This window comes from Ursus arctos, unplaced genomic scaffold (genome assembly GCF_023065955.2).
Source record: "Ursus arctos isolate Adak ecotype North America unplaced genomic scaffold, UrsArc2.0 scaffold_31, whole genome shotgun sequence".
NCBI lineage: Eukaryota > Metazoa > Chordata > Mammalia > Carnivora > Ursidae > Ursus > Ursus arctos.
In genome coordinates, this window is record NW_026622997.1 from 30866770 (window position 1) to 30887977 (window position 21208).

The following is a 21208-nucleotide window of genomic DNA, read 5'->3' on the forward strand; positions in this document are numbered from 1 at the left end:
TTATTTATTCGACAGAGAGAGAGACAGCCAGCGAGAGAGGGAACACAAGCAGGGGGAGTGGGAGAGGAAGAAGCAGGCTCCCAGCAGCGGAGCCTGATGTGGGGCTCAATCCCATAACGCCGGGATCGAGCCCTGAGCCGAAGGCAGACGTTTAACCGCTATGCCACCCAGGCGCCCCTAAAGATTTTATTTTTAAGTGATCTCTATACCCATTGTGGGGCTCAAACTCACAACCCTGAGACTAAGAGTTGCAGGTTCCTCCAAATGAGCCAGCCAGGCACCCCTTATTTTATTTCTTGAATCAATAATCTAGATATTTGAGCTTGTGTTGCTTGATATTATTCAATGCCATTTTAAGCAGCCACCCCACTCTGTGTTCCTAATTTCTTCATTCCCCTTATTTTATTTATTTATTTTTAGTAGGCTCTACACCCAACATGGGGCTTAAACTCACAATCCCTTGACCAAGAGTCACATGCTCTATGGACTGAGCCAGCCAGGGGCCCCTTCTTTATTCTCTTTAAGTCTGTTTAGACCAAAGCCACTCAGCTCCCAGAACTTGACCTTTCGGAGGACACATGATCTCTGGTGTTCACAGCTGATAATTTTATTAGCTATTTCTCCTCTGTGTGCTGTGAGATGCTGTTTTCTCAATACTGACCGTAAACAGGAATCTCAGAACCTTTTGCCTAAAGCCTAGGCCTGAAGCCCTCTTTCTGGTATCAGTATTTGGATCAGTTAGGGCTCTTTGGTGCCAATGGCCAAAACCTACTCTGGCTAATGAAATAAAAGGAGAAGGAGGGACGACTGGGTGGCTCAGTTGGTTAAGTGTCTGCCTTCGGCTCAGGTCATGAACCCAGGGTTCTGGGGTTGAGTCCTGCATTGGGCTCCCTGCTCAATGAGGAATCTGCTTCTCCCTCTGCCGCTCCCCCTGCTTATGTTCTCTCTATCTCTCTCAAATAAATGAATAAAATTAAAAAAAAAAAAAGAAACAAAAAGAGAAGGGAATAGAAGGATATTGGGTGGGTCACAGAGCTGAAGAAGGAACAGGGTAACCTGCCTTGGAGTGGGAATTGCGGTGGCTCTGAAGCTCCCATAATAGGAGCTCATGGATTGTTTCTTAAGGATGTTGCCAAGACCTGACTAAGCAATAGCTTTTTCTCCTTTTGTCAGTCTACCACTAATTCAGATTCTCCAGGGAGAGACTCATGGCCTTGTTGGGGTTACCCACCCATCCTTGTCTCTAGAGTCTGCAAGCGCTGTGATTGGCTGTCTCACCAGAGCCTCAGGAAGCAGGAGAGGCTGTTCTCAGAGGCAGGGGAAGTTGTGCCGGGCAGGCCAAACATGGCCCCAGCCTCTGGCCTTCTCTGAGTGGGGAAAGATACAGTCCCTGCTCTAGGGAAGCTGCCAGTCGGATGGTGGAGACACAGCTTCTGCCCTCAATGACCTTCCAGTTTGATGGGAAGACTAGTCACAAAACCAAAGAGATTTAAGAGAAAGAGGAAATGTAGGTAATGGCACAAATATGTTCAAGACAGGGTTTTGGGAGGGGCCCCTGGGTGGCTCAGTCGTTAAGCCTCTGCCTTCGGCTCAGGGTGTCATCCCAGAGTCTTGGGATCAAGCCCCAAATAAGGCTCCTCTGCTGGGACCCTGCTTCTTCCTCTCCCACTCCCCCTGCTTGTGTTCCCTCTCTTGCTGGCTGTCTCTCTCTGTCAAATAAATAAACAAAATCTTAAAAAAAAAAGACAAGGTTTTGGGGAAAAAAAAGAAGACAGGGTTTTGGGTTTTTTTAGTAGTGAAAAATCAGAAACTGCTAAAATACCCTAAAAAGGGGAAATGATTAAACAATTAAATGATTAAATGATTACATACTCTGAATCAACATACAAGCATTAAAATCATGCTTTTGAAATAATAGTAATATAAGAAAATATTAATGGTGTAATACTAAGTGAAAAAAATTGTCCAGCTGTGTAAAGCAGTATAGACAGTAGAGAAATACACCAAATAAACATTTTGAGTACTTTTATATGTGAGGCCCTGAACCAAACAGTTTACATATGTTATTTTACCTAACCCTTGTGTGATAGATACTATTTTTAAAAAGATTTTATTTATTTATTTGAGGGAAGGGGAGGAGCAGCGGGAGAGGGACAAGTAGACTCCCCACTGAGCATGGAGCCCCATACGGGGCTTGATCTCAGGACGCTGAGATCATGACCTGAGCTGAAACCAAGAGTCAAACACTCATCCACTGACTGAGCCACCGAGGCACCCCTGTGATAGGTACTATTGTCCTCCCCATTTTATAGATGAAGAAACTGAGGCTTGGGAAGGTTAACTCCACAGATGGTCGCTTAGGTAGTAAGTGGCTAACTCAATTCAGATCCGTCTAAAGACAAAGTCTGTGTTTTTAAGATGATCTTGGCTTTCCTTAGCTCCCAATGTTGGGGTTATGAGTTATTTATATTCTTTTATGTAACTTTCCTGAATTTTCCTATCTATCTACACCAAACATGTATTTACCTAGGCAGTCAGGAGAAATATATATTTTGAAAAAAAGGGGTAAAAAAGAAATATGTAACAAAAGTATAAGAGAAAGATACTGTATTGAACAAAAACATATGTAAGGTCTGGGAGGCTTCCTTTGTGGTACTATGTTTGTTATCACACTTTCAGTCTGCATTGCAAATATACATATGCATATACATATATGTAAATATCACACTGTCTTTGAGGGCAGGGGCCCTGTCATTTTTGTCTCTGTGGTTTTGCTTAGGGAAGATATCCTCCAACATAGGGCTTAGGACATAGTACGCTCTTAGTAATTGTTGATTAAGAGAAACCAGAGATGAGAAACCACTGACCGGAAGACACAAGCAGAAAAGGTTTTGCTGGACTCCAGGAAGTTGGGAGTTCTGAGAGGGCGACCAGGGAGCCAGGGAGGGGTTGGATGGGTGGGGTGGGGGTTGAGAATGGGGGGACGGACAGTGCTCAGGACGAGGTTTTGGTTTTGTGGCAGGAATTGAGCGGGAGGAATGTGACAGTGACAGTCGCAGCCTCCCAGTTTTTGTTCCTCCCCACCCCCGCGCTCAGGAAAGGTGAAGAGGGGTCTCAGTTCCGCGGCGGGAGTGCGCGGCGGGCGGGCTGGGCGCTCTCGGCGCCTCCCCGGCCGGGTCTCGGTTTCCACTCCCTCCTCCGACCGGAGTCCCTAGGCGCTGGCCGCGGTGCTGAAGCAGCGCTCTCGAAGGCGGGAGGAGGGAGGGGCGGCCGGCGGCGAAGAGGCGGAGCTCTCTGGAGCTCTGAGCTGGAAAGGGGGGAAGGGCAGGGCGGCGCCAGTAGGCCTGAGACCCTGGCAGGCTGGAGGGCAGGCTGGAGAGGAGGCAGGAGACCGGAGACAGCCTGGCTAGAGCGGACAAAGGCATCTGGACAAGCTTCCCCTGAAGAAACCAAGGTTGTCTTCCTTGTCTTATATCCTCTTTCTTCTTCCTTGGAGGGACCTCATCTTGTACACCCGGCTAAGGAGTGACCCATCCCTAGGCCTCTGTCTGCAAAGCCACTGGCTTACAGCCCACCGGATCCCAGCCCGGGGCCTACCTCCTCACCATGGTGAAGTTGCTGCCTGCCCAGGAGGCAGCCAAGATCTACCATACCAACTATGTGCGCAACTCGAGGGCTGTGGGTGTGATGTGGGGCACGCTCACCATCTGCTTCTCCGTGCTGGTCATGGCCCTCTTCATCCAGCCCTACTGGATCGGCGACAGCGTTAACACACCCCAGGCAGGCTACTTTGGCCTTTTTTCCTACTGCGTGGGCAACGTGCTGTCCTCTGAACTCATCTGCAAGGGTGGCCCGTTGGACTTCTCTTCTATTCCCTCTAGAGCCTTCAAGACTGCTATGTTTTTTGTGGCCTTGGCCATGTTCCTCATCATTGGCTCCATCATCTGCTTCAGCCTCTTCTTCGTCTGCAACACGGCCACTGTCTACAAGATCTGCGCGTGGATGCAGCTAGCTGCAGGTGAGCAGGGTTAATGGGAGAACAAGCAGAACCCCCCGCCTGGCCCCACCCCAACCCAGACCACAGGGAAGCTGCACAATTTTACCCTCTGTGGAGGCTCTGGGTTTCCTACACAGCTGTTCTCCTTTACGTTTATTTTATTTTATTTTTCAAAGATTTAATTTTTTTAAGTAATCTCTACTCCCAACAAGGGGCTTGAACTCACAACCCCAAAATAAAGAGTTATATGCTCCACCAACTGAGCCAGCCAAGTGCCCCTCAGCTGTTCTCCTTTAGCCCAGGCCTACTCAGTGCTCTGCAAAAGCTTCTGAGGAGTAGAGAATTTTAGAATGGCTGAGACCGAAAGGATTGTTGAGATCAAATTGTTCAACCCCCTCATCTTGCAGATGGAAACTGAGGTCCAGAAAGGGGAAGTGACTTGCCCAGGAGCACACAACTAGTTGATAGAAGGTGTCCTGACTCCCAGGCCACCTGGGAGCTGGTTGTTGTTGCTCTGGGAAGGAAAAAGAAGGAAGCTTCCATTGTTTTCCATGTGGGAATAGGCCCCAACCCGGGGCAAAATAGTCAAGTACATCCTAGATGTCTCCATCTCCCACTTCTGGGCATTTGTTCTTTCTCCTTTAAGGATCCACAGATCCCTGCCCTCACTCCTTCCCTCCCACCCAAAATTGCTCTCAGGGAGATTCTAAGGTCAGTCATTGATTTGGAGTGTTATGCTGTGACCTTTCCCATAGAAACTTGCATTTAAGTTCCCTCTTTCATGGTGGAGTGAAAGTTTTTGTTCCCTAGTTATAGGTTTCCATACTTGAGGCAATAAATGGGAGTGATATTTTGTGATGGGGGAGTAGGGTGGTGGCTAGGGTCTTTTAAAACTATGTGGGGTAGGTGGCTACTTATGGTGCCCAGAAGCAAGGCCTTCCCTGCCCCTTTTTCTTGCTCCGGGCCCAGGCAGACCTCTCAGTCCTTGAGCCAGCTGGTCCTGTTCTCTAAAGCCTTGTCCTGCAGCCCTTGCTCCCGTCCTACTCCAAGGACCATGCACAGGCTGCCCGTACTAGAACATGTCCAGGAGCAGTGCTAGGGCTGCAGACTAGAGAGAAAACCATCTCTACATCATTGGTTAGAAGGAGAAGCAGTATTATCCATAACAGGGGGAATGGAGCAGAGATCAGAATCCCAGACAACCAAACACATAGACTCAATGCTCTGTCAGAGTTGGAGGGGGACCCAGAGAGCTGTAGGTACCCCCCACCCCCAACTACAGATGAGGAATCTGGGACTGAAAAAGAGGAAAGGACTTGATCAAGGCTATGGCAGATCAACTAGCAACTAAGGACCAAGGGGAATTAAGGCAATGTGTTCCAAGAAACTAGATATATTTCAAAGACATTTTTATTGAGTCATGCATTTACATAAGTATGACTTACAAAGCACTTTCATATATATCATCTTGGAGGGCCCCCATCTCTACCTTAGTGAGGGAGATACTTCTCTTATTTTATACATAAAGCTCTTAGTGGGTAACTTGTCTTTTAGCACAGGTAGTGATGGACACAACCTTTGATTCAAAATCTTGTACTCAGCCTATCCACCTGGCTCCAGAGCTGCCTCCCCAATCCATCTACCATCGCCCTCTCCTCTGGTCTCTCTGTATGTTGAGGAAGAGGCTGGGGCAGGGGTGAGGTAAATCTTGGTGGGCAGTGGGGAGAAGGAGAGGGAATGAAGATTTAGCAGTTTTGTGACAAAGAGGAGTAGAATGGACCCTGGCATGCTTACCAGCTGGTCCTCCATATCAGAGCTATGGAATGCTGGAAACACAACCATTCCTCTCATTCTCTACACTGCTCCCTCCCATAACATCCTGCAACAGGTGCTGTTTGCTGAACAGGCAGTGCTTGGGAAGGCCTGGGTCAGGGAGGCATCAGCAGATCCCAGGTCAGGAAGCTGGCGACATTGAGAGTAGAGGTGGCCAGATGCCATCCTATGAAACATTTATGTTGGGGGAGAGTGAAGGTGGTGTCATGTTCCATCCTTTAGTGTAGGGGAATGGAAGATGAGACAAAGGGAGGGATGAAGAGGGCCATGTGCTCTGCAGACAGCAGCTGGGACATGTGTCCATTTGAAGATGCCTAAACCAATTAGTTTAACCATGCCAAGAAGCCTGAAACCAGGGATGGGAGCAGGAGAAAGGAAAGAGGATCAATGACTGGGGCAGTGTGGGGCTGTAGTTTAACAATGGTAATCGAGCTTCTGGATGCCAGGTGTAAGCTGTGCATGGTTCCAGCTCCTAGAAACGCAGGTGGGGCAAGTTGCTTGTCTCTCTGAGTCTTGGTAACCTCATCTGTAGAATGTAGCAACAGTACTTCCTATCACAAGGTTCTGGTGAGGATAGGATGTCTAATGCACGTAAAACACCTTCTGAGTGTAGGTGCTCAGTAAACGTGAAAAATACAAAAGCAACTTTATCAGTCAGGATGGGTGGCGTGACAAATAACTCCCAAATCTTAGTGGCTTAAAACAAAGCTTTATTTTTTGCTTGTGGTACATGCTCATTGAGGATCAGCTGGGGGCTCTGCTCTCACTGTTCTCTCCTAAAACCTTGGCTGATGGAGCATCAGCTGTCATCTGGCTGTCATCATTGCAGAACTAAAGGGAGCTCTGGAAGGTCTCTCCCTAGCAGTTAAATGCTCTGGCCTGGAAATGCACACATTTCCACTCACATTTTGTTGTCTAAGGGAAGTCTTATGGCCTTGCCTAACTTGAAAAGAGGAGAGCAAGGAAGTATAATCCTACTATGTGCCTGAAATACTTGTGGACACCTCTAATGACATCCACATCCACTGAGGTTGCTTCCGTTTGACTTTAATGCCAATAATATAGCAACAACTGACAGTATCTGGCTGCTTACCATGAACCAGATGTCTCGGTGAGGGTTTTCTCTACCTGACCACACTTAATCCTCATAAGTCTGCTATGAGTCAGGCATTATTATCCTTGTTTTACAGATGAGAGACTGGAAGTCAGAAAGGGTAAGTAAACTTGCCTGAGAATACCGTGTTGGCCTCCTGTTGGAGCTCTGAGACACTATAAATGGGGTTGACCTCCACTGTGCCCAGGAGCTTGGGTCAGGTGCTCACAGAGGGCCATGACACCTGTAGTAACAACCTGCTTCCAGGTTAGAGGCCCTGGGCTATTTTCCAGAGATGCTATGGAAGGAGAATGGGGCCAAGGGGAGGAGATGGAGAGAATGGAAAGTCCAGAAGGGCAGCTCCTTTCCACATTGAACTGTTCCCTTCCCCCACCACAGTTAAGGCGCGAAGCACTTGTCTTACACCAACTGGGGAAGGCCATAGGTTTTACCAAAGAACTCTAGGAGGGTTCTTGCTCCCCTCCCTTAAGTATCTTCCTGAAACACTTCTCATTTTGTCACTAAGTCTGAAATGTTGGCACCAAATACATTCAGCTCCTTGGAGAGGTGTGTCTGGGAGTTGAGGGAATTAACTTTGAGCTCAAAAAGGTCAGGAGCCATGAGTTCAGGTACTGGCTCTGCTATAGTTGGATGACTGGGCAATTCACTTGGTTTCTCTGAAACCTCAATTTTCTATGTAAAATGGGAGATTAAAACATGGCCTACTTCATGGAACTGTTGTAAGGAAAAAGGGGGAAAATGGTACATGAAATATTTTGTGACCCATAAGAGAACTATATAAGTAAGTTTGTCCTGTATAAAATGAAAGGAGAGTTGATACATTTAGGTGGGGAGGTGGGATCCTGATCTTTATACTTTCTATGCATTCATTTGATCTGCTGACCTTCCTTGCAAGTGCAAGCTGAGCCCAAGGTAGGTAACTGGGTCTTGTGAGGTGCTTCTCAGGTGCTCCTGAGTAGGGCAGAGCCTTGGAACTAAAGAGCCTCTGGGCCTGTGGAAGGAGGGTGAGGGATGGGAAAGTGGCACAGATAATGGAAGGCGCCCCCTGCCTACATGGTGATTGTCCTTGGGGTCGCCTTGGTCGCGTTCCAGGATTATGTCACCTATCTATGCAGCTAAGGTGGAGTGGTCATGGGTGGGAGGGCATGGGAGAAGTGAGGAGAAGGTAGAGAAAATGACATTTTTGGCTGTAAATACTAAGTCAATGAAAGCGCAGGATGGGATAATCATAGCTAACACTCATGAAGTACTAAGTATGTGCCAGGCACTTTTCCGGTATTAACCATTTAAACCTCACTACAACCCAAACAAGAGGAACTATTCATACCCCCACCTTATAGATGAGGAAACTGAGGCCAAAAAAGCTAAAGTGGCTTGCTCTGACCCACACAGCTAGTTAGCAAAGAGCTGGGCTTGAAATCCAGGCAGACTGTGCTAGTGTTTCCTAGCTTTTCCAATTGAATTACCGGAAAGAATGCTTTTGAAAGCAGAGATTCCTGAGCCCAACCCTGGCCTGGAAATCAGCATTTTAAATAAATACTAGGGATTCTTAAATTCAGGGAAGTGTGAGCAACTGCGCTGACCTGTGCTGGGTCAGGATGAAGAGACCTATTTGCTTGAATGCAAGGGTCGTGAAGGAAGCCGCCAGAGGTGGGGCTGGAAAACTTTGTGGATTCATTAAATCTAAGGTGCCAAGTTGTAGGGCGTGCCATTATTCTATGTGCTGTAAAAAGGAAAAATACTTTTTCTTTTTTTTAAGTAGCCCAATGCGGGGCTTGAACTCATGACCCTGAGATTAAGACCTGAGCTGATATCAAGAGTCGGATGCTTAACTGAGTCACCCAGGTGCCCAGGAAAAATACTTCTACTCCAACCACAGCCTGAAGCTTTCTTATTATACTTATTTCAAAGATATTGGAGTATGAACAAATGTACATCTTAGGAGTGATGATTTCTCTGGGCTGGGACCAGATTTTGGAGGGATCTGAGGCCAGGGTGGCAGTGCCTTATCAAGTCCAAAGTGGGGGGCATGGCTGAGGGCCTGGTAGGACCACCTGGTGCCATGGCAGAATCTTCCCTGGGCTGAGGAGCTCCGCTTTCTGCCTCTACCCCTGACCAAGGGCAAGTCTTTTTAGCATTTGGATCCTCAATTTTCTCCCCTGGATTCTATAAGAATGGGGGGGGGTAGGAGCTGCCCCATACCTGTCAAGGCTGTTGACACAAAGAGAAGGAAGGTAACAAGACGGCAGCAGTGCAGGGTGGGAGGTAGCAGGCTGAGCACACCCAACCTGACACCATCGCACCCCCTCCTACCCCCTCAGCCACAGGCCTGATGATTGGCTGCCTGGTCTACCCAGATGGTTGGGACTCAAGTGAGGTGCGGCGCATGTGTGGGGAGCAGACGGGCAAGTACACACTGGGTCAGTGCACCATCCGCTGGGCCTTCATGCTGGCCATCCTCAGCATCGGAGACGCCCTCATCCTCTCCTTCCTGGCCTTCGTGCTGGGCTACCGGCAGGACAAGCTCCTCCCTGATGACTACAAGGCAGATGGAAAAGGTAACTCACTATCCCCCAGGGAGGTGGGGCTTCCTCTCAGCCAGTCACCAGAGGATTGGTTCCTGGCCAGGGGTTGGGGACACCAAGACCAATAAGAGACAGCCCTTATTCCAGAGGCCAAGGCCAGTGGGGGTTTGCAAGCCAGCAGGTGACGAGGTAATGACAGAGGCTGTCTGTGGTAGAAGGGTGTCCTCCTGCCTCCCCCACACCCCCAGTCCTGTCAGGGTCTACAGGGGAGAGAACCCCGATCCAGCCTGGGGAGCTGGGGGTGGCCTCCTGTAGAAGGTGGCACTGAGGCTGGGTCTGCAGGTTCACGGGAAGTTTGCTTGGTGGAGAGAGAAACAACAGGTTAGCAGAGGGGCTGATTGTTGGGGCAGGAGGAGAAAGGCAGGTTAGGGGGCAGACGTGACAGCTCCTGGAGTGCAGATGGTGGGCGCTTCCTTGAGTTGGGGTGAGAGTTTTGGGGTTCTCTGCATGCCATCCTGTTTTAATTTCCTGCGGCCCAGATCCTATCCCTGAGTCGTAAGAGTCAGTTGTAGCTGACCGAAAGCCAGGCACACCCTTCAGCCTTTTCTGTTTCCCATTGACCTTTCTTCCTCCTACGGTACTTTCTGCTCCTGTCTCTCATTAGGCGCTTCCCTTGTGTTAAGGGGCTTTTTCCGGGCATAAATTTTATCTCCTTGTCATAGGGCAAGTTCCTGTCTCACACCCTTGCGAATCCCAAAATGCCTACACCCAGCAGGTGGCCACTGTGAGGGGCCTGTTGCACCTCAGGGACCTCTCCAGTCTCCTTTCCCCATAGTTGTCTTCACCCCATTGACCTGAAGTAGAAGAAAGAGGCAAACCCCCTTGCTCCCCACGATCAAGGACCCTTCCCAGATAAGGAACTTGAAGCCCGGGAGGCAGACCCACCCAGAGGTACACAAAAAGGTGGTGGCAAGGAGGACCCATAATTCTGGCTCAGCCCAGGGCCCACTTCTCCATAAGGAAGTAATCAAACTCTCGCCCTTCCTTGGGGGTAGAAGAAGGTGACTCACATACCTAAGTTATGTGGTTAAAGATGAAAAGCAAATTACTAGAATGAGCTGGGTCAGGGAGGAGAGGAGAGAGGTATCTTTCCATTGCAGGAGGAAGCCTATAGCTTCTAGGTTCTGGGAACACTTAAGGCCTGGGTCCCTTGCAAACCCCATAAAGGGAAGGGAAATGGAACTAGTATTTACTGAGCCTTTTCCACGTGCAGGAGTGATGTAAGTTTTGTTCACAGGAGCCATTTTTCTTTAATCTTCACAGCAACCCTGTGAGGGCAGGTTGGAGGTGGGGGAGTCCGGCAGCAATTTGCACATCCAGCATTTTCTCCAGCGAGGGTTTCTCAGGGAGGCTTCAGCAGGAGCTGCTGGAGCATTTTGTTCAGCTCTCAGCCTCAAGGCAGGGCCAACCTTAAATCTGTCTGGACACATGCAGAGAATATTTTTACATTACTCATTTGCATTCTTTCCTTTCCAGAAGGGATTCTTTCAGCTGGCAAGAAATTTTATTGACTTTATTCATGCATTCACTCATTCATTCAGCAGGCTACATGCATGGAGCCCAAAGGTCTCGACCCTGAGATCAAGACCTGAGCTGAGGGGCGCCTGGGTGGCACAGCGGTTAAGCGTCTGCCTTCGGCTCAGGGCGTGATCCCGGCATTCTGGGATCGAGCCCCACATCAGGCTCTTCTGCTATGAGCCTGCTTCTTCCTCTCCCACTCCCCCTGCTTGTGTTCCCTCTCTCGCTGGCTGTCTCTATCTCTGTCGAATAAATAAATAAAGTCTTTAAAAAAAAAAAAAGACCTGAGCTGAGATCGAGAGTCAGACACTTAACTGACTGAGCCACCCAGGCGCCCCTACATAATTCTTTAAAGTACTTTCTTATGAAGAGATGGTTTTGCCCCTTTGACACTTTTCTTTACAAATAAACATGTCAGTTGGCTGTCCTCTCCTTCCTTGTCCTTCTCCTTTCGTATCTCATGAGCCTGTCTTCAATCTTTTCAGATTTTTTCTCTCCATATTTTAGTTCCTTCACTATCATGCAGGATTTAGTTCATCCTTTTTGTTTATTACTTGTTAGAAAACACCCACATAACCTTTCTGAATATATTTAACTACACAGTGAAGTAGTTATTGCCTCTGTCAAAGCACAGAATTGGGTCAGGAAAGCAGAGGTTGAGTCCCAGTTCTTCGAAGTCACTTTCTTCAAGGTAAAAAGGGGGACACCAATTCCTGCTCTGCCACCTCTATGATTGTGTGGCATGAACGAAACAATGGTAGCAGAAATGAAACCTTGCACAAGCACATGGTTGTTGATCCACTCCTGAAGGGTTAAGGAGGCAGAGGAGAATGAGCGTGGGCTTTGGAGTCAGAACTGGGTTTAAAATTTGGGCTCTGACAAACCGTAAGACTCTTAAGCATAGGAAACAAACTGAGGGTTGCTGGAGGGGAGGTGGGTGGGGGGATGGGGTAACTGGGTGATGGGCATTAAGGAGGGCACGTGATGTAATGAGCACTGGGTGTTATATAAGACTGATGAGTCACTGACCTCTACCACTGAAATCAATAATACATTCTATGTTAACTGAATTTAAATAAAAATCTAAAAAAATAAAATTTGGGCTCCACTGTTATCTGGCCGTGACCTTGCAGAGATTACTCAACTTCTCTGAGTCTCAGTTTCCTCATCTGAGCCTCATTTTTATGGAGATAGGTGGCAGGTTTCTCCTCATTTGTAAAAAATACCTACTTCAAAAACTCGTGAACAGCGAGAAGATAAGGATCTCTGCTCTTGTCACTGCTGCCCAAGACTGTTCTGGAGGTTACAGCCAGGGTGATTAGGCAAGAAAAAGAAGGAAAAGAAATCCAGTCTGGAGAGGAAGAAGTACAACTATCTCTATTGGCAGATGACATGACTTTGGATACGGAAAGTCCTCAATAGTCCACTAAAAACTACTACAGCTAACATACAACACCGGCAAGGTCGCAGGGTAGAAGCAGCGTACAACCATTTACTGCATTTGAACACACCAGCACTGAACAATCTGAAAATGACATTAGGAAAACAATTTCATTTACAATAGCATCCAAAAGAATAAAATACGTAGAAATAAATTTAACAAAAGTGTAAGATTTGTACATGAAAATGAAAAAAACATTGTTGAAAGCTATTAAAGGCCTAAATAGATGGACATCCATATTCATTGATCAGAAAACTTAATATATGAAGATGGCAGTGCTCCCCAAACTGACCTGCAGATCCAGTGCAATCCCTATCAAAATCCCAGTTGGCTTTTTGCAGAGATTGACAAACTGATTCTAAAATTCATACAGAAATGCAAGGGACCCAGAATAGCCAGAACAATCATGAAGAAGAACAAAATTGAAGCACTCACATCCTGATTTGAAACTTACTACAGAGCTCCAGTAATCAAGATGGCGTGGTACTGGCACGAGGACAGACATACAGAGCAATGGAATAAAATTGAGAGTCCAGAAATAAAGCCAAACATCTATGGCAAAATGATTTCCTTTATTTTTTTTAAAGATTTTATTCATTTATTTTGAGAAAAAGAGAGAGAGAGAGCACGAGTGAGGGGGAAGGGCAGAGGGAGAGGGACAAGCAGGCTCTCCGTTGAGTGGGGAGCCTGATGGATGATGGACGTGGGGCTCGATCCCAGGACTCCGGGACCACGACCTGAGCTGAAGGCGGACGCTCAACCGACTGAGACATCCAGGCGCCCCTGGCAAATTGATTTTCAACAAGTAGAGGGAAAGAATAGTCTTTTCAATAAATGGTGCTGGGACAACCAGATATCTACTTGCAAAAGAATGAAGTTGGATTACTCACCTCACATCATGTACAAAAATTAACTCAAAATGGATTACAGACCTAAATGTAAGATGTGAAATTATAAAAATCTTAGAAGAAAGCCTAGGTATAAATCTTTATGACTTTGGATTAGGCAGAAGTTTCTCAGATGGGATGCCTAATACACAAGCAACCAAAGGAAAAATATATAAAAATTAGATTTCATAAAAAATAAAAACTTCTGTGTTTCAAAGGACACCAACAAGAAAGTGAAAAGACAATGCAAAGATTGGGAGAAAATATTTGCAAATCATGATTCTAGTATCCAGAATATATTAAGAACTCCTACAACTTGACAAATAAAAATATAGATAACTCAATTTTTAAAGTGGCCAAAGGATTTTTTTTTTAAGATTTTATTTATTTATTTGACAGAGAGCACAAGCAGGGGGAGCAGCAAGCAGAGGGGGAGGGAGAAGCAGGCTTCCCACTGAGCAAGGAATCTGATGCAGGGCTCCATCCCAGGACCCCTGGATCGCGCCCCAAGTCGAAGGCAGACACTTAACTGACTGAGCCACCCACGCTACCCCTGGGCAAAGGATTTGAATAGACATTTCTCCAAGGCAGACATCCAACTGGCCAATAAGCCAATAAGCCTTCGGCTCAAGGCGTGATCCCGGCGTTCTGGGATCGAGCCCCACATCAGGCTCTTCTGCTATGAGCCTGCTTCTCCCTCTCCCACTCCCCCTGCTTGTGTTCCCTCTCTCGCTGGCTGCCTCTATCTCTGTCGAATAAATAAATAAAATCTTTAAAAAAAAAAAAAGATAGTCATGTCAATAGTCATTAGGAAAATGCAAATCAAAACCACAGTGAGCTATTATAACCCAGCCACTAGGATAAATAAAAAACGATGAACAACAGGTGTTGGTGAGCGTGTGGAGAACTTGGAACTCTCATACGCTGCTAGTGAAAATGCAAAATTGTGTAGTTGTTGTGGAAAACAGAAGGGCAGTTCCTCCAATGGTTAAGCATAGATTTAGCGCGTGGCTCAGCAATTTATTCCTAGATATGTATGCAAGAAAATTGAAAACATGTTTGCACAACAACTCGTATACAAATGTTCATAGCAGCATAATAGGCAAAAAGTGGAAACAGCCCAAATGTGCATCACACTGATGAGGTGGAGAGATGATATGTGCACGTCCATACAGAGCAGTACCATCCCGCTCTAACAAGGAATGAAGTCCTGATAGTTGCTACCATGTGGAGGAACCCTGAAGATGTGAGAGGAGCCATGAACAAAAGACCGTAGGTTGTATGATCCCGATTATATAAAATGTTCAGAATAGGCAAGTCCATAGAGACAGAATGTAGATTTTAGTAGTTGCCTGGAGCTGTAAAGAGGGGGAACTTGAGAGATTGAGAATGGGCATAGGGTTTCTTTTTGGGGTGATGGAAATGTTCTAGCATTGGATAGCAGCGGTGGTTTCACACCCCAGTGATTATACTGACAACCCACCAAGGTGCACACCTTAAATGAGTAAATTTTATGTTAGTGAATTATACCTCAATTAAAAAATAAAAGATAGTGTGAAGGATTAGACAGTGTGTGTAAAGCACTACCAGTGCCTGCGTGTTATACAGGCGATTAATAAATATCAGTTCTGTCCCTCTTTTGTCCTCCCAGGCTCTCAAGCTTCTTCTTTTTTTTTTTTTTTAAAGATTTTATTTATTTATTTGACAGAGATAGAGACGGCCAGCGAGAGAAGGAACACAAACACGGGGAGTGGGAGAGGAAGAAGCAGGCTCATAGCGGAGGAGCCTGATGTGGGGCTCGATCCCATAACGCTGGGATCACGCCCTGAGCCGAAGGCAGACGCTTAACGACTGAGCCTCCCAGGCCCCCCCCAGGCGCCCCCCCTCTCCAGCTTCTTAAATCATCCATCCGCCCACCCAGTAACAGTCCTGCGCCCACCGACACCTTCAGGCAGGGGCGGGGGGAGCACTGAGGGAAGAAGTCTCATTGGACATTACCATCTGATAAGGGACACCACATGCAATATGGAATCACAAGCTGATGAACACTAGCCTTGAGAGTGAATAAAAGAAATCTGATCTACTTTGGAGAGAGAGCAGTGTGCAGGGAATTATCCTGAAAACAAGGCTTGTTGTAAACAAGTATGCTCTCTTTTTCCTTGCAGAGGAAGTCTGAAGCAGCTGGGGTTCGGTGAGTAATTCCATTGTTGGGTGGTCTGCGTGCCTTTGGAAGGGCTGTGGCCTCCCTGTTTCCTTATTGACTCATCAGGCTGCAGGGCTGGTGGGGGGCTGGGCTGTAGGGGCTGCGGTAGGGCCTGGGGAGAGGAGCAAGGACTCTGGCAGGAGCTGGCCAGCATCGGAGACCCTCTAGTTCTACTTCTGTCTTGAGAAGGAGAAAAAGAACAGGAAGAAATAATTTAAAACAGGCAGGTGGTTTCCTAAACTCATCTTTTTCTGGAGCCTGGCAAACAAGAACAGACTGTTTACAAGTCGGCCTTCTAATTGGGGCCTTTATTTTCAGAAAGATTTTAAGTGATTTGCAAGAAACATAGTAGAAAACTTAATAAAATAAAAAAATAAAAGTCATGGAGAGGAAAACAAATATTCCAGAAAGCTAGGCTAATAGAAATACTGTATTGAGTATTAAATTTAGCTTTCTGCTTCCTGATAGCCGAGGCAAAAAGAAAAATATGATATAACCTGTTTCAATGTCTGGTTGGAAAGGAAGCACAACGTATCAATTTCCTTATTGTCTTTTAAGTTTCCAAAACGCGATTTGGCAAGAATAGTAAGGAACACTTAAAAAGAAAAAAATAGAAGCCCATCATAGTATCACCTTCCAAATGCTGCTGTTCACTGAGGACCCCCGGTGGGCCAGGCACTTTGTGTGGGGAGGAGGGATTATCTCCATTTCAACTATTTTAATTTTTGCAAAGTACCTTCCAATATTTGACCAGATAGATACATTTTTCTGAATAATTATAAATTCGCACTGCCCCCCCATACTTACTAGATGATTCTCAAACTCAAATATGCATACTATCCACCTGGGGATCTTATTAAAATGTAGGCTGATACAGGTAGAGTGGGGCCATAAACACTGCTTCTAACCTGCTTCTCCTAATGGTCGCACTTGGAGTAGCAAACTGTGAGAGCGTATGTGAACACACATGGGGAAGTTGTTTTGTTCTGATTGGCTTTTTAAAAATGTCAAATTTTATACTCTTGCAATTTTTTTTTTTAATACCACAGGTCATCTGTTTCTCTGACAACGGAAAATTAAGGAATCGAATTCTTCAGAGATAAAAACTTGTTCCTTCCATGCTTCCCTGTCCCTGGCTACTGCAGACCTGATGTTCTGAAGCCTTTCACTCTAGGATTAGGACCTGACATTGAGACAGGGCCTCCTACTGTATACAAAAGGCTTTCAGAGGAAGAACTGCAGTGACCCACATCAAAGATATTCAGAGAGACGTGGGCGGTACTCTCCTGACGGGCCCCAGCGATCACTTTACCCTCTGGAGGCCTCTCCTCTGTACAGTGAGCGGACTACATGAGTCCACGTCTCGGGGCTCCAGGTCTGAGTCTCCCGCAGCCTGCCTGCCTGAGGAAACGTTCGTTTGCAGGCACCCTAGAAACTGGCACCCAGCTCTGAAACGGCAGCTGAGGAAGAGGTGGTTGCTAGGGGGGAGGTTTGGGGGTCCTTTGTTTCTCCTTGCTCACACTTTTTCTTGTTGATGATCGGGGTGGGTAAGGAATGGACGGGCCACCAGACCCTGAATCCATCAGGAAGTCCTATAAAGACTGGGTGAACACAAGATCTGAAAACTTAGGAGACTAAAACTGACTTCCTCTCCTTTGGACCCCAACATTACATTCCCTTAGTGCCCACCCTGACCCAGTAAGAACTGGCCACCGGCTTGAGAAATTTGTTACTTACGCCCAGCAGTTTGTTATGGATTACATTTCTTGCAAAAACAACAACTTTCTATTTGGCCCTTTAAATGGTGCATCTTTTGCCTGCAGACGGGAACTGGATTTTGGTAATACCTCCTTGTAGCCAACGCCAGACAGAAACAGGGTCTTTAGGCCATTCCCTGCCTGGGGATGGTGCATAGAAACCGGGTTTCGTGGATCATCGCAGCGGATAAACCCGACGAACGGGTGTTTTTTCCTGGTCTTGTGCATTCACTCTGTGAAGAGAGAAAGTGGGTGCCGGTCGAGAGGAGAGGAGGGAAACGCTGAACGAAACTGTATTGGATCTTGTTACTTGATCCAGGAGCACGCACCGACACAGCCAACAGTAGGTTTCTCATTCCTGGGCTGGAAGGGATGCTTTTTTTTTTTTTTTTTCTCTTTGAAGTAAACTCTACCCCCAGCATGGGGTTTGCACTCACAACCTAGGCGAGAGTCCCGTGCTGTACCGACTGAGCCAGCCAGGGGCCCCGTAGGACATGCTTTTTAACCAATGCCTTGACAACCTGCCAGAGAGTGGAATGAGTACCCCAACCCTGTCCTGTCGTTGGTAATGGGAACTACTGGGATGGGACTTAATAATCACATTAATATTTTCTTGTGTTGATAAAATTATTTCAGTCAGGCACTTACTTTATGCAAACCTGATGAATGACAGAATCCAGCTAATTCTGTAGCTTAGTGCCTCTTCCAGTTATATTTGTTTACGTCTCATAATTTTACTTTTTATAGGAAGTTAACTTTCCTAGAAGTCTACCTTCTAAAGCTCTCTGGCTAAAATAGTAACTATAGTGGTCCACAGAAGCTTCTGGGGGACTTAGGGTGCATCTGCCGACAGCCTGCACCTTGCTTTTGCCAGGAACAGCACATTTCACCAGAGCACTCGGAGTCGGTTTACCAACGACCCGGTGCTGGGGGAAGGATCTGCAAATCTGCCTGAGTCGGATGACCCAGATGACCTTTTGCTTCATCTTTAAGAAACGCAGAATTCAGCCTCTCCAATCACTGTATTGATTTAGGTTCCCCTCTAGTAACTCAGGTGGTTTTACTTTGACATAAATTCCTAAAGGCGGGAATCTCATCTTTGAAAGTATGTAGAAAATCAATAAAATCAGCACTCTTCTAACCAGGCCGCCTTATTCCTTTCTCCCTTCTGGCTTTTCCTTCTGGCTTATTCCTTTCTCCCTTCTGGCTTTTCCTTCTGGCTTATTCCTTTCTCCCTTCTGGCTTGCCTCTGCCTTGGGCCGGGCTGTTGGGATGGTTGCGATGCCTACGCTTTACCAACGCTGACTAGGCCTGAGCAGCTACGGTCAAGAGAGGGTTAGTCATTTGTATCTGACAGGTGGCTGGGAAGGAGACTTTAAATGCTTTCATTGCCTCACATCCCTGTATCAGTTACCTATGCTGTACGCATAACACATTCCCACAGAACTCAGTGGCTTAAAGTGTTTCAGTTTTTGTGGGTTAGGGGTCTGGCAAGGCTGAGTTAGGTGTCTCCTCCTTGAAGTTTCTCACAGGGCTGCAATCCATGTGTCGGGTCTGCCTTCAAGCTCAGTGGTGTCTGCAGGATGCAGTTTCTCACAGGCCGTTGGGCTGCGGGCCTCCCCGTAAGGCGACTCACATGGCAGCTCACTTCCCCAGAATTCCAAGACAGAGCGAGAGGGGGCACAGAAGACAGCAGCCACAGCCCTTTGTGACCCAACCTCGAAGTAACACCCGTCACTTTTGCCTTAATCTGTTAGAACAGTCACCAAGTCCGGCCCACATTCAAGATGAGGGGATTATAGGGGCGCCTGGGTGGCTCAGATCATGATCTCCAGGTCCTGGGGTCAGGCCCCACATCGGGCTCCCTGCTCAGCAGGGAGCTTGCTTCTCCTTCTCCCCCTGCTTGTGCTCTGTCTCTGACAAAAAAATAATCTTAAAAAAAAAAAAGATGAGGGGATTATACAAGTGTGTTAGTATCAGCTGGGAATCATTGGGGTCCTTTTTCCTGAGGATCAAACAAGGGCCCTAACCCTCAAAACTCATGTAACCTCAAGATGACTCAAGGGCCCACTAATAGCCCACACCAACGGCGCCTTCCGCTGCGTCCACGAACTCCAAAGCGACCAGGGCGTCTGAAGGCACAGCTCCTAGCACAGTCCAGCCGCGGGCAGCTGGCGTGCTGCAACAGTCCAGTTCTGTCGGCTGGAGGGCAAGGCTTGCTACTGCGTTCAGGTGCGCAGAAACTGGATCGGAATTAAGGACCAAAGACGATAAAAAAGCCTCCTCCCTCATAAGGAATGGCACAACTGGCAACACAACTATATACTAACGTAAACTTAATTAAAACTTCCAAACACTTAAAATGATCTCACATGTTCTGGCTTTTTAACTAGGATATCTGATACCACAAGGACTTCGTGTGGATTAATATTTGCGCAGTGACTTAAAGACAAATGTGTATCATACACGTAGTTTCTAAATTCCAATTTTTAAAAACAAGACTTTAGGGGCACCCGGCTGGCTCAGCCCTTTAGGGGTCTGCTTTCGGCTCAGGTCATGATCCCAGAGTCCTGGGATTAAGCCCTGAATCAGGCTCTCTGCTCAGAGGGGAGCCTGCTTCTCCCTCTCCTTCTGCCTGCTTGTGCTCATAAAATCAATAGAATCTTAAACCAACCAACCAACCAGACCCCCGCCCCCTGACTTTAGTGACATAAAAACAAGCTTCCTCCTCAGGTCTCAAGGCTCATATATATAAAAGTTATATATATTTAATCTTCATATACTGAAGACTGCAAGCGATCTAGTAGTTACCAACGCCTTGCCAAAGGCGCCAAATTGGTGAGCAAAACACAAAGGACTATTCAAGCTTCTCTGGTGTCATTAGGCCTTATTTTTGGAGTAAATATAATTTTTAAAAACAATTTTATGTATTTATTTGACAGAAATTGAAAGAGCACAAGCAGGGGAAGTGGCAGAGGGAGAGGGAGAAGCAGGCTCCCTGCTGAGCAGGGAGCCCAACATGGGGCTCAATCCCAGGACCCTGAGATCATGACCTGAGCCGAAGGCAGATGCTTAACTGACTGAGCCACCCAGGGGCCCCTGGAGTAAATATAATTTTGACTCTATTATCAATAAATCATCAGTTCTGTGATATAGTAATCTAACAGCAAATCTCTTCCCTCGTAAGGGCAAACTGGAAGACTCTACAGTCTTCAAAAATAAAAGAACAGGCAGTAATAAAGTTCATTTGTAACCTGGGCCTCTCTGGAGCAGGCAAATGGTTCCCCCGTGGACACTCAGGGCAAATGAAGAGTGAAAAGTAGGGGCCCTAGGGGGTGGGGGATTAACTCAAACCCCAGTTTGCTGATTCTTATTAGATACAAGCTCTCCTAGGACAGCACTTAAGTTTTCCAAAACCTTCCGAGTTCTAGGTCCATACATTTAACATAAGGCTTAGAGAGACTGCCTAAACTGGTCAGTCTGGTGAACATACTGGTCTGATGAATTCCAGTTTAATTTTTAAAGATTTTTGGTTTAAAGATTTATTTATTTGACAGAAAGAGAGAGGGAGAGAGCACAAGCAAAGGGAGTGGCAGGCAGAGGGAGAGGGAGAAGCAGACTCCCCGCTGAGCAGGGAGCTCAATGTGGGACTCGACCCCAGGACCCTGGGATCATGACATGAGTTGAAGGCAGACGCTTAACCGACTGAGCCACCCAGAGCCTCCGGGTTCTTTTTTAAATGTGTTACATTCTCTCCTGGTCAACACCACAATATGAACACACTACGTATGCCTTAATTATGTCGCAATTAAATTAACTAGAAGGATTTATGTAGCTCAGGGTTGGGGAAGGACTTTCTATGAATAACACTAA

At 46.8% G+C, this 21208-nt stretch overlaps 1 protein-coding gene across 1 annotated transcript; it reads left to right on the top strand.

Moving 5' to 3' along the window:
• The first annotated feature begins 3606 nt into the window (after positions 1-3606).
• Positions 3607-10304, top strand: LHFPL5 (LHFPL tetraspan subfamily member 5). Its single transcript, XM_026482462.4, has 3 exons — positions 3607-4018; positions 9266-9502; positions 10192-10304. Exons 1-3 carry the CDS (start codon positions 3607-3609, stop codon positions 10302-10304), a joined length of 762 nt encoding a protein of 253 aa, XP_026338247.4.
• The last annotated feature ends 10904 nt before the right edge of the window (positions 10305-21208 follow it).

What these genes read in the sequence shown, in the direction of transcription:
- LHFPL5 (XM_026482462.4), top strand. Translation starts at nt 3,607, where the DNA reads ATGGTGAAGTTGCTGCCTGCCCAGGAGGCAGCCAAGATCTACCATACC. An exon ending in GTGGATGCAGCTAGCTGCAG is followed by an intron (nt 4,019 to 9,265) that starts GTGAGCAGGGTT and finishes CTACCCCCTCAG; the next exon opens with CCACAGGCCTGATGATTGGC. An exon ending in CTACAAGGCAGATGGAAAAG is followed by an intron (nt 9,503 to 10,191) that starts GTAACTCACTAT and finishes TCCTTGTCATAG; the next exon opens with GGCAAGTTCCTGTCTCACAC.